Source organism: Stomoxys calcitrans, chromosome 2 (assembly GCF_963082655.1).
Source record: "Stomoxys calcitrans chromosome 2, idStoCalc2.1, whole genome shotgun sequence".
Lineage (NCBI taxonomy): Eukaryota > Metazoa > Arthropoda > Insecta > Diptera > Muscidae > Stomoxys > Stomoxys calcitrans.
In genome coordinates, this window is record NC_081553.1 from 70088168 (window position 1) to 70100902 (window position 12735).

Here is a 12735-nt window from a genome sequence, read left to right on the forward strand (position 1 = left end):
CCAATTTGAATGAATTTTGGCACGTAGTATTTTGTTATGATATCCAACAACTGTGCCAAATATGGTTTAAATCGGTTCATAACCTGATAAAGCTGCCATATAAACCGATGTGGGATCTTGACTTCTTGAGCCTCTAGAGGTCGCAATTATTATCCGATTTGCCTGAAATTTTGTACGACGGATTCTCTCATGACCATTAACATACGTGTTTATTATGGTCTGAATCGGTTTATAGCCTGATATAGCTCCCATATAAATCGATCTCTCTATTTTACTTCTTGAGCCCACAAAGGGCGCAATTCTTATTCGATTTGGCTGACATTTTACACAGGTCTCCAACATATAATTTAATTGTGGTCCAAACCGGACCATATCTTGATATCGCTCTAATAGCAGAGCAAATCTTTTTTTATATCCTTTTTTTGCCTGAGAAGAGATGCCGGGAAAAGAACTCGACATATGCGATCCATGGTGGAGGGTATATAAGATTCGGCCCGGCCGAACTTAGCACGCTTTTACTTGTTTTTTGCTATGATTTCTGCCCGTGTTTCGCTCTACTTTAACATGGGCAGAGAGTGTGTGCGCATGTGCATTGTTGATGGTTGTTGGGTGTCGTTTTGTTGTTGCTATTGCCTTTGTCTTTTGCATTTGATTGTTCACTAATCTATCTAGGCACTCGCGCTTTACTATTGTCGGTCCAACTGTCGGTCTGTCTGTCCGTGTCTTGTGCTGCTGCCGCTTTTATTTTGCAGTTCTTAAACTGTCTGTTGTTGTTGCTTCTTGTGAGTTGAAAAGCTAGCAAAGCGCTCCCGCTGCATATGAGTTGCCGCCGCCCGTATCTTGGTGGTTCATTGGTGGCTGGTGGCGTGCTATCGGCTGGAATGAATTTGTTTTTGTTAGATCTTTTTTTGTTTTTGTTTTGTGTGTCGATTTTTGTGCTCTGGTTTTGTCGAACGATTTGCAGCTTGCCCAGCTTTGTAATGCGACCGGGCCGCTCTGTTTTGGGGGTATATATTGGCGCAGTTTGGCACTTGTTAGCACAGTTCGTTAACAGTCCTAGTCGCGATTCTAGGAGGTTAAGCCCACTGAGCGTGTGTTTAGTTTCAAACAATAACAACAACAAAAATACAAAATTATACAAAATAATTATCCTTAACAAAAACAAAAAAAAACCACCCAACAAACAAACAGGACAATCGTGTGCCGTTGCTTTCAATTGTGATTCTAATTGTTTAAGAACTCTTTAAGTGTGATTAAGTTTTAATTCTATATTAGTAAACATGAAATCATTTGTAAGTAACATTTTTGTTAACAAATCAAAAAAACAAAATGTCTAAAAATAAAACAAAATGATTTTTAGTGATTACTGGCAAAAAGAACCAGGAACTGTATTGAATATAAACCAAAAGAGAACAATTTTTCAAGACTATATAAAATAAATTTTTCATTTTATATTTAAATATCTGAGATGTTATGTGAAATCAAAAACTAGAGAAATGTTCAAACATTTCTAAGAAAAATGAATAGTGATTAACAATCTTCCAACGAAGCACAGCAAAAGAAATACAAAATAATTATAAAAGATTTTAAGATGCTTAGAAACTTCATAGAGGTATCCTTATTCCATAAAATGACTAAATTAGCCGACATATTCAAAATTTCTGTTGGAAATTAGTTTAAAATTTTGAATAACGAAAACAATTGGGAAACTTTTCTTTTCGGAAAGGCATATGGCCTTATCCACAAAACTTTATAAAATCTAACAAAAATGTATAGAAAAGTTTTATAGAAAATTTTGAGTAAAATTTTTCAACAGAAAAATTTTTATTCAGAAAATTTTGAGAAAAATGTTTCTCTACAAAAATTTTTTTATAGAAAATTTTTACTACAATTGTCATAAGGAAAATTTTTATAAAAAATTTTCAAGGTGACGTTTAGCTCAGTAAGAGAGAAGAAAGTCTTAATATCCACCATTCCCATACAAACTAATCATCAATGCTAAGAGCAACAAACACATCAACATTTCTAAACTATTTTTTACCTGCCACCGCAGGATTGGGGAATACTAATCTATCCATTCCGTTTGCAACATCTCAAAATATTGATCTAAGACCCCATTTTAAGTCAATCAAGTCATGTCCGTCCGTCCGTCTTACCTGCCACCGCAGGATGGGAGTATACTAATCTACCCATTCCATTTGCAACATCTCAAAATATTGATCTAAGACCCCATGCTGAGTCAATCAAGCCATGTCCGTCCATCCGTCTGTCGAAATGATAGCATGATAGCGGTCAAACGCATACAGCTTGCCGCTTGAAATTTTTGCGCAGATACTTCCTATTAATGTAGGTCATTGGGGATTGCAAATGGGCCACATCGGTTCAGATTTGGATATAGCTCCCATAAAAAACGATCTCCTAATATGGCTTTTTTAGCTCCTGAAAACCCCAATTTTTGTCCGATTTGGCTAAAATTTTGCACATAGTGTTCTGTTATGACTTTCAACAACCATACCAAGTGTTGTCTAAATCGTTCTTAAACCTGGTATAGCTCCCATATAAACCGATCTGTCACTTTGACTTCTTGAGTCCTTACAATCCGCAATTTTTGGCATACTCTCTCCAACATTTCTCCAAATTCTTCAGTGTTGTCTTCCAAGGCAACATGACTTATCTGTATAGACATGAGCTTTAACATAGCCCCACAAAAAATAGTCAAAAGGTGTTAAATCGCACGATCTATGCGTCCAATTGATCGCTCCCGAAGGTGAAATAAAATGTTCACCGAACTCGCCTTTCAATAAGTCCATTGTTACGCGTGCTGTGTGGCACCGTCTTGTTGCAACCACATGTCATACAAGTCAAGTTCTTCCATTTTCGGCAAAAAAAAGTTGGATATCAACTCACGATAGCTCTCTCGTTTACGTTACGATTCACACCATCTTTGAAGAAGTACGGTCCAATGATGCCATCAGCCCATAAACCACATCAAACAATGACATTTTCTGGATGGCAGCTCTTGATAGCTCTTGCAATGCTTCTGGCTGATCTTCACTCCAAAATCGACAATTCTGCTTATTTATGTTCCCACTGAGCCAAAAATGAGCTTTGGCGTTCAATGGAAGAAGTGCGCGATGAGGTTTCTTAACAGAGCTCGCGTTGTTCTTTTGTAAGACGATTCATGATTAAATTATTGACCATGCTGAAGATGTTTGACAGTGAAACACAAGACGAAACGTGCGTGAGCTGTCTAAACCATTGTTGGCAAAAAGATAATATCGAAAAAAATCACCCTTTATTTATTGAGCCTCTAGATAGCGCGATTCTTAACCGATTTGGCTGAAATATTGTACTGTGAGGTTTTTTTAAGACATTTAAGATATGATCCGTACCAGTTCATAAACTGTTGTGCCTGATTTTATGCCCTCTAGCATACGTGTCAAATGTGGTCTTAATCGGTCCATAACCTGATATGGCTCCCATATAAACCGATCTACCGATTTTACTTCTTGAGCCTCAGGAGAGCGTACTTCATATCCAATTTGGCTGAAATTTTGCATATTCGCTCTTTTTATGATCTCTAGCAGACATGTGAAATAGGGTACGAATCGCTTCATTACCTGATATGGCTCTCATTTAAACCAATCTATCTATTGTAGTTATTGAGCCTCTGGAGGGCGTACTTCATTCCCAATTTAACTGAAAAAAGCGTTGCAAAATTTGCAAATTTTGCCCATTGACATCCACATAAATCCACTAAGGAACAGGGGCTAACTTCTCCCATATCAATGAGTGCAGTCCGATTCAAGTTTTAAACTCAATGATAAGGGGCCCCCTTTTTATAGCCGAGTCCGAACGGCGTGCCGCAGTACGACACCTCTTTCGAGGGAAGTTTTACATGGCATTGTACCTCACAAATGTTGCCAGCATTAGGAGGCGAAAAGCACCGTTGACAATTTTTTTCTGATGGTCTCGCCAGGATACAAACCCAGGCTTTCAGCATCATAGGCGGACATGGTAACTTCTGCGCTACGGTGGCCTCCGGTGGAAAAAAGCGGTGCAATCGCTCTTTTTATGACCTCTAGCATGGGTGTCAAATTTGGGCTGAATCGGTTCATAACCTGATATGGCTTCCATATTAACCGATCTACCGATTTTACTACTTGAGCTTCTTAACGGCCTAATTCTTATCCGATTTGGCTGAAATAATGCACACTCGATCTTTTCATGACTATTAGCATATGTGTCAAATATGGTCTGAATCGGTTCATATCCTGACATTCATATCCATATAAACCGTTCTCCCGATTTTACTTCTTGAGCCTCCGATTTAGCTGAAGTTTTTCACAACGACTTCAAGCTTTAAGAAAAATTCCCAAAAAATTCGAGAACTTAGTTTTAATAGCTGTGGTCCTAATAAAAAAAATCGAACCACTTTAATTTTGACACAAATGTTTCTTGTTGGGTTAGGATTATAAATAGGTCAAATAGATCCATTTTTATGAAAAGCTATGATGTTTACCGATCTCCCGATTTGACAAATTGAGAATCCAAAGTTTAAAAAAAAGTATAGAAAAAATGGCAAATATGACCAAAACAAAAGACTTAAGACACGAACTTCAAATATTTCAACACAGTATTTGCAGCAAAAATGTTTTTTTTTTTGAAATTTGGTAAATTGGTCAAAATTCAACTTCAACCATCTATAATGACTTTGAGTTCTGTAAATTTGCTTCAAAAATTAACTCAATTTCGACTATTATTTACAACTATTACACAACTTTGGGCCAAACAAATTTAATGAAGCCAAATGTATAGTCACATGCATATAATTTACATTCCACAGCCAACAACAACAAGACTTACATTGATGTTGATGTTCATTGCAATGTCAATAGTGCCCACTATGCATAACAAATGAGTGGCAATGCACTTTTGGCAAAAACTAGAAACCCTCACACCAAATATCGTATGACTCAAACAAAAGACTTAAGACACGAACTTCTAGATTACCACAGCCACAGTGTGTGCGAGAAGCCAAACAAATGTTCTAAGGCCATTTTGGCCCACAAATCAATATCAAATTAGTTTTATTTGTTGTCTATTATTTTCTCACCATTTAAAGAAAAGTAGTCATAATATTCTAAGAAAGATATCAATCACTTGCCAAGATTACATGCCGTCATTACATGCAATCATAATAGCCTTCGATGATCTATTATTACCGTTTGCCAGTTTATGGGCTACAATGAATAACACAATTATACATTGTCTGCTTGGTTACAGGTTAGTGGTTCTAAAGCACCAACACTTAAAATGGTTACAAATGAAATTATTAGATTGCCCCAAGCATGTTGTTGAAATACTTCGAATAGGAAACTAAGACAACAAAAGAAACATCACTGAAATGAAATTGAAAATAATCATTCAACAATTGCCACAGCCTTTGTTGCCATCACACCATAAACCGCATACAGTTTTGCTGTAGGAATAAATGACACTCATGACTGCCACCGTGCGGTCGAAGAGTAGGTTGGTGGTATGGTGCACATTGCAGTGGGTTAGCGCACAGTGTTTTGACTTAGGACTTGGTGAAAATGACCCACACCAAAGACACTCCCGAAAGATCACAAAGCAGAGGTAGTTCTCATAAAGACCGATATTCCAACTTGAATTCTTTAGGCTCAGTGATTGCCTTTTCTGGCTGATCTTCACATCACATAGGACCAGAAAGTTTAGAAAAAGAAAAATCGATTAACTTTCTAAACCTCTTGAATACCCATACATTCGCAGATTTGAAGGATATATGGTTTTTTTATCTGTCTTTCTTTGGTTGAACACTGTGTGCCACATGCTCTTTGCTGTGTGGCGGTTATTGACAAAACTCTAAACTCTGGGTCAAATTTTGGGTTGGCAGAAAGTTAGTAAAGCAAACGGCATAATACGAAAAATGATTATAGATATTTTATTATAAAACATGTAATGAATGATTTCAATCATATGGTAGTCAATACTGAAGCTCTTTGGTAATCATGGCATGTGGTGCAGACCAACTGAGCTGACCAGGGTAATGGTTTGGTTAGCCACTCTTTGGCCAGTGGCAAAGAAGAAAGCAAGGAAAAAACACATGTATGGCATGAGAGTTATGATTTTCTGTTTCTCCTCTGTATGCCTATTGGATTGATTTTCTAGAGACCATAAGTCAGCTGGCTGATATTTTCAAGACTTTATTTCATTTAAATATAACCATCATCGAAGTTGTGATTGACTTTTTTTGTTTTTTCTTTCTGCAGATTATTGCGACAGCCCTGCTGGTGGCCAGCTGCTCTGCTTCCTATCATGGTGCCGTATCTACACAATATGCCAGTTTGGATCCCCACAGCCATAGCTATTCGTATGGCTATTCCGATCCAAATTCGCAAAAACATGAAACCTCCCATGGTGGTGTAACGCATGGCTCCTACTCCTATGTGGATGGTCATGGTCATGTACAATCTGTGCACTATACAGCCGATCCCCATACTGGTTTCCATGCCACCGGCACCAATTTGCCCAAAGCTCCGGCTCCAGCTCCCGCCCATGGTCTGGCCGTGGCCCATGACGGCGCATATGATCATTATGCTGCTGGTCATGCCTATCATGGACCCCAAGCTCATCTCACTTTGACACATGAGGGCGTGCCTCATGATACTCCCGAAGTTGCTCATGCCAAGGCTGCCCATGCTGCTGCTCATGCTGCCGCCGCTGCTGCTGCTGCCCATGGGGGACATCATCATTTGTACAAGCGTTCCTTGTGGGGACATCCCGGATTTGCCCATGCTGCTCCCGTTGTATTGACCCATGGTGGTGTGCCCGTAGATACGCCCGATGTACAAGCCGCCAAAGCCGAACATTATGCTGCTCATGCCAAAGCCTTAGGCGCTGCCGGTCATGGACATGGTGCTCCTCATGATACTCCCGAAGTTGCCCACGCTAAGGCCGCCCACTTTGCTGCTCACGCTGCTGCCCGTAGTGGTCACGGTGGACCTGCTCCTCATGCTTTGGCTGCCCATGGCTACCATGTTCCGGTAATTCACAATGGTGTGCCCGTTGAGACCCCTGAAGTGCAACATGCCAAGGCCGCCCACTATGCTGCTCTAGCCAAGGCTTCCGCTCACGCCGGTCCCGCCGATCATGATGATGGTCATTACGATGGCCGTTGGGATGGTGATCACTCTGGTCATGGTGGTGCTCCCTCGCATTATGCCACCTCTGCCCATCATGTACCCAGTGGTCCCTATCATGGTCCCCTGCACATCCCAGTCATCCATAATGGTGTGCCAGTGGAGCCCGCAGAAGTGCAACATGCCCGTGCTGCCCATTTGAATGCTGTGGCCGCCGAAAGCCATGGTCCCGCTGGTCATGACTACTATGGCAAATGGTAAAAACAAAAACGCACTCCACCCCTGTACCCCCTTAAGAGAATTTACTGGAAACCTAAAGCAGCCAACTGATGTAGATGTAGAACGAAGAAGAAGAATTTAAAGCCCACGGAACTGATTCAAAGAAGCATGATGTCTATAATGAAAATGGATATTGTTAATGTATAAATATGTATGTATGTATGTTTTTTTTTTGTTTACTTTAGGAAGGTTAAGTTTGAAGCATTGAAGAGTTAACAAGCCGCACCATAATTCTCTAGATTTTCTACTACTTCACTTATTTCAAACTTTCAGAATTTCCCCCTGACTTTATGTACTTTACTATGCTCTCCGAAACTCGACACACGCTCTGTTTTTTTCCATTGAATGCTTTCTTGAGAGGAGAAGATCAGGCATAAACGCAGATCTTGCCCAAGAAAGTTTTTCAAATTTCATTTTTATCAACTATCGAACTAAACCTGTTGGCCTTTTTTGGGTCTTTGACTTATTTTCTTAACTTTACAATACTTTACAGTTCTATGCATTTCCTTATCTTCTCCCTAGAGTCATCTCTTTACTATTCAGCTCAGTTTCTAACTATGTCTGTTCTTTCTCTCTCCTGCTCTTACACCACTTTGTATTCTCTTTGATTGCCTTCATTTCGACTTTACTTTCCAGAAAGATATCACACTGGTCTCTTTTAGCCTAACTCTTGTCACTATAACTTAAACTTTTATAGACCTACCGGTCACTAGCCTTCTGTCCCCAATTCTTTACCAAAACCTTCATTTTTTTTTATAGACATACTTGAATTCCCATCCTCTTTCGCTCTCCTTGCTATTGTAGCAAACTGATCTTGCCACTGCCCTGAAACCTGACTCTTTATTGCCACATACATTGATACCACATTCAATTTCTCTCACTCCTCATATCTTTTACATGACCACTCGCCATTAGACCGGATTTTACTGATGACGAATTTTAGTTTAAAAAATTTCTATATATACCACTATCTCCTGCATATGACACATAAATGTTGTAAATATTATTGTAAAATATTGAAAAAAAAAAAACGAATAAAAAAATTAAATGTATGTATTTTTATACAATGTTATATTATTATAATGAGAAACAGCATGCAAAGACAAATAAACGATACGAAAAAGTATTTGAATAAAAAAAGCAACCAAATGAGTTTTATTACCATACAACATCAACTCTTTCTTACTAACTTTACTTTAATTGGCTATGACAGAATATTTGTTCCACTAGCCGAACGTAGAATAGCGTTCCAAGCGCCTCGATCTTCTGTGCTCATTCTAAAATATCTGACACCAAGTTTCGAGGTATCTCCCACAACTTGATCTTTCCATCGGCCTTTTTGTCTTCCCGGTTTGCGTGTACCACCGTGTTTGCCTTCAAAAGACTTCTTTGCTGGAGCTTCTTCATCCATTCTGACAACATGACCTAGCCAACGCAGCCGTTGTATTTTGATGCATGTAACGATGCTATCATCGTCATACAGCTCGTGGTTCATACTTCGCCTATATCCTCCATTAACGCAAACTGGTCCATATATTTTACGAAGAATCTTTCTCTCAAACACTCCAAGCACTGCCTCATCTGCTTTCACACAAGTACCCATGCTTCAGAACCATATAACAGCACGAGTAGTATCAGTGTCTTGTAAAGTGTAGTCTTCGTCTGTCGAGAGGTGGCCTTGTTTCTAAACTGCTTACATAGTCCAAAGTAGCTTCTGTTTGCCAGTATTATTCTTCGCTTAATCTCAAAACTGGTATCATTCGTTTCGGTTGCGGCGGTGCCGAGGTAGATAAAGTAACTGATTGTCTCAAAGTTGTGGTTCCCAACTTTCTCCCTCTTCTTTATCTGCTCGGTTGTGCAAAGCTTTTTGGGAGTTGCCACCATCCATTTCGTCTTATCTTTATTTACTGCCAGACCCATTTTCACTGACTCTCTTTCGATTCTTTCAAAGGCTGCAGTTACTACTTCCGGTGATCAACCTATGATATCGATGTCGTCGGCATAGGCGAGTAGCATGTGTTCTCTGGTGATTAGTGTGCCATATCTATTCACATCTGCACCTCGTATAATCTTCTCCAGTAGGATATTAAAGAGATCCCACGATAAGCTGTCTCTTTTTCTGAAACCTCGTTTGGTATTAAATGCTTCGGAGAGATTTTTTCCTATTCTTACTGAGGAACGTGTATCAGCAAGTGTCATCCTGCAGAGTCTTATTAATTTTGCAGGGATACCAAACTCAGACATGGCTTGAAATACCTTTGAACGTAAAGGAGTATCGAAGGCAGCTTTGTAGTCAAAAAAGAGATGGTAGGTGTTGATTTGTCCTTCTCGGGTCTTTTCCAGGATTTGGCGCTATGTGAATATCTGGTCTAGGGTGGATTAACCAGGTCTAAAATCGCATTGGTAGTGCTCAATTATCTCGTTTACTTTAGGATTTAATCTTTCACACAGTACGCTCGAGGGTATCTTGTATGCGATGGGGAGGAGATTCCTTATTCCTCTGTAGTTGAGACATTTCCTTTTGTCTCCTTTCTTGTGTACAGGACATAGTATGCTGAGGTTCCAATCATCGGATATGCGTTCCTCTAGCCAGATTGCGCAGATAAGCTGATGCATACGCCTTATCAGCGTGTCGCCTCCGGTCTAAATAGTTCAGCGGGTAATCCGTCGACTCCTGCTGCCTTGTTGTTATTTAGTCGGGTCACTGCTACCGCTACTTTAGGTTTTAATCTTTCACACAGTACGATCAAGAGTATCCTGTATGCGATGGGGAGGAGACTTTTTCCTCTGTAGTTGGCACATTCCGTCTTGTCTGCTTTCTTGTGTTCGGGACATAGTATGCTGAGGTTCCAATCATCAGGTATGCGTTATTATAGCCATATTGCGCAGATAAGCTGATGCATACGCCTTATCAGCGTGTCGCCTCCGGTCTTAAATAGTTTAGCGGGCAACCCATCGGCTCCTGCTGCCTTGTTGTTCTTTAGTCGGGTCACTGCTACCTGGACCTCATTCTGACTAGGAGCTAAACATTTTATGCCATCATCAGGGATTAGTTCTGCGGTATCCTCTTCGCCGCCAACGTCGGACACTAGCAGTTGGGTAAAATGTTCTTTCCATATCCTCAGCATGTTATCTGTGTCAGTTACTAGTTTTCCTTCATTGTTTCTGCAGGAAGATGTTTCTGCACCAAAGCCATCCGTTTGATGTTTAATTCTTTGGTAGAATTTCCTGGACAATATCAACTCTCTTTTATATATAAATGAAATGCCTAGTTAAAGCTCATCAACGATGGTTTAAGTTAGGTTAGGTTGAAAAGAGGGAGCAGATATTAATCCGCCCCATCCCACTATGGACATGCACCTAAGTCAGTTGTCGGCTTGTTGTGAGCTCTAAAAACTATAAAGTAACTTCGAAAAAGAAAATTTAAATTAGCAATTCCGTGCTACTTACAAAATTCATAATTGTTTTCAATACCACTCCCCTAAGTACCAGTATCTGTTAGCAGCGAAAACCGGGCAATGACAAAGGAAATGCTTCAACGTCTCATCACCTTCCCGGCATGCCCTACACATGCTATCAGCTGTCGCAGCGATTTCACATAAGTGAGCTCGTAGTCCTATGTGTCCCGTTATGTATAATAGCCTCGTCTTCTCCCGATCTGGTTCCCCCCATAGGATTTTCGCTGTCCTACCGACCGTTTCGTTGTTCCACAGTGTTGCATGCGCATTCGTCGCCCACTCTCTTAACTCGGACTGCGTCGACGCGAAAAGCTTCAGGTTAACCAAGTTTATTGACGGCAGTTCAATGGCCTTCACCGCCAAATCGTCTGCCCTTTCATTCCCTCTTATTCCGTTATTCCCCGGCACCCAAATGATGCAGATTTTGCCATCCTCATGGAAGGCGTTCATCTCCTTCTTACACTGCAAGACCGTTCGTGACCTCTCCGTCCTTGTTATTATTGCCCTTATGGCAATTTTACTGTCCGTAAAGATGTTCACACTCGACGTCCTCGCGTTAGCACCACACCACTTCTCGCATTCCGTGATCGCCCGCATATCCGCCTTCAGGACCGTATTATGGTCAGGCAATCTAAAACAGATCTCAGTCTCTGGGTTCTCAATGAAGACCCCCAGGCCCACTCTGTCTTCTAGCCTTCATTCATCCGAGTAACATGATTGTCCAGATGGCAATACTAGGGTTCCGTCAATCCAAGACTGTTCCGATGGCAGCAGTGCCTCGCACTTGACTTCAAGCTTCATCTCACGCATCCGATCGGAAACCACTTCCCTTCCTTCCAGGTTTCCTATCGTCGCCTCGATTATAACGCAATGGTATGAGCTGCTCCCATACTTAATCCATTCTCTCATTGCTTTAAGTCTCAAAGCCGCAGTGGCTGCCTCACACTTAATCTGTATAGTCTCCAGTGTCCTAGTGGGCGTGGTCCTCATCGCTCCGCCTATGGCAAGACAACTTGTTCTCTGAACCTGTTGTATGGTCCTTATGTTGCACTTTTTCTCCATAGCACTCCACCACCATACTGAGGCGTAAGTAAGTATTGGTCTAAACACGCTCCTGTAGAGCCAGTGGACTATCTTCGAATTCGGGCCCCAATTCGAACCTACGGCTCGTCTACATAGTGCCCAACATCTGTGAGCCTTCTCAGTACGCTTCCGAATGTGACACTTCCAATTCAGTTTCTTGTCCAAGATCACACCTAAGTATTTTACCTTGTCAGATATCGAAATGGTCTTATTGAGGAAACGTGGTGCGTTAAATTGGCCCACCTTCGTCTTCCTCGTGAACAGGCATATTTCAGTCTTCTCTGGGTTAACATTGAGGCCTCTGGGGGTAGCCCAGTCATATGCCATATGTAAGACACTTTCGGCCCTTCTGCATAGCTGGTTGGGATCCTTACCCCTAAAAAGTATTATAACATCGTCTGCATAGCAGATGGGTTCAAATCCCTCCTCTGTCACCATCTCCCTTATATTTATGCCATGGGACACACAATTTATCCACCTGTTCCTTAGCATATGGTCTACCCAATCTCTAATCGGTACTGGTCTAAGGATTGGATCAGTGTGTCGGTCCGCACATTGTTTAAACTCACCTCGAGGTCAATGCATACCGCCAGGGTGTACGTTATGGTATCGAAGGATTCTTCTATTTTATGCATAACTCCGTGCTGGGCCCTCTCCATCGACCTTCCCTTGATATAGGCATGCTGTTTGTATTTGAGCAGTTCGCTGGATGTCCTACTTTTATCATGGTATCCACAATACGTTCCATGGTT

General features: G+C 41.0%; 1 protein-coding gene across 1 annotated transcript; it reads left to right on the top strand.

Moving 5' to 3' along the window:
* Positions 1 to 1046: 1046 nt before the first annotated feature.
* LOC106091730 (histidine-rich protein PFHRP-II) lies at positions 1047 to 8494 on the top strand. The gene is made up of 2 exons (XM_013258367.2): positions 1047 to 1292; positions 6294 to 8494. Exons 1-2 carry the CDS (start codon positions 1281 to 1283, stop codon positions 7422 to 7424), a joined length of 1143 nt encoding a protein of 380 aa, XP_013113821.1. The 5' UTR covers positions 1047 to 1280; the 3' UTR covers positions 7425 to 8494.
* Positions 8495 to 12735: the final 4241 nt, after the last annotated feature.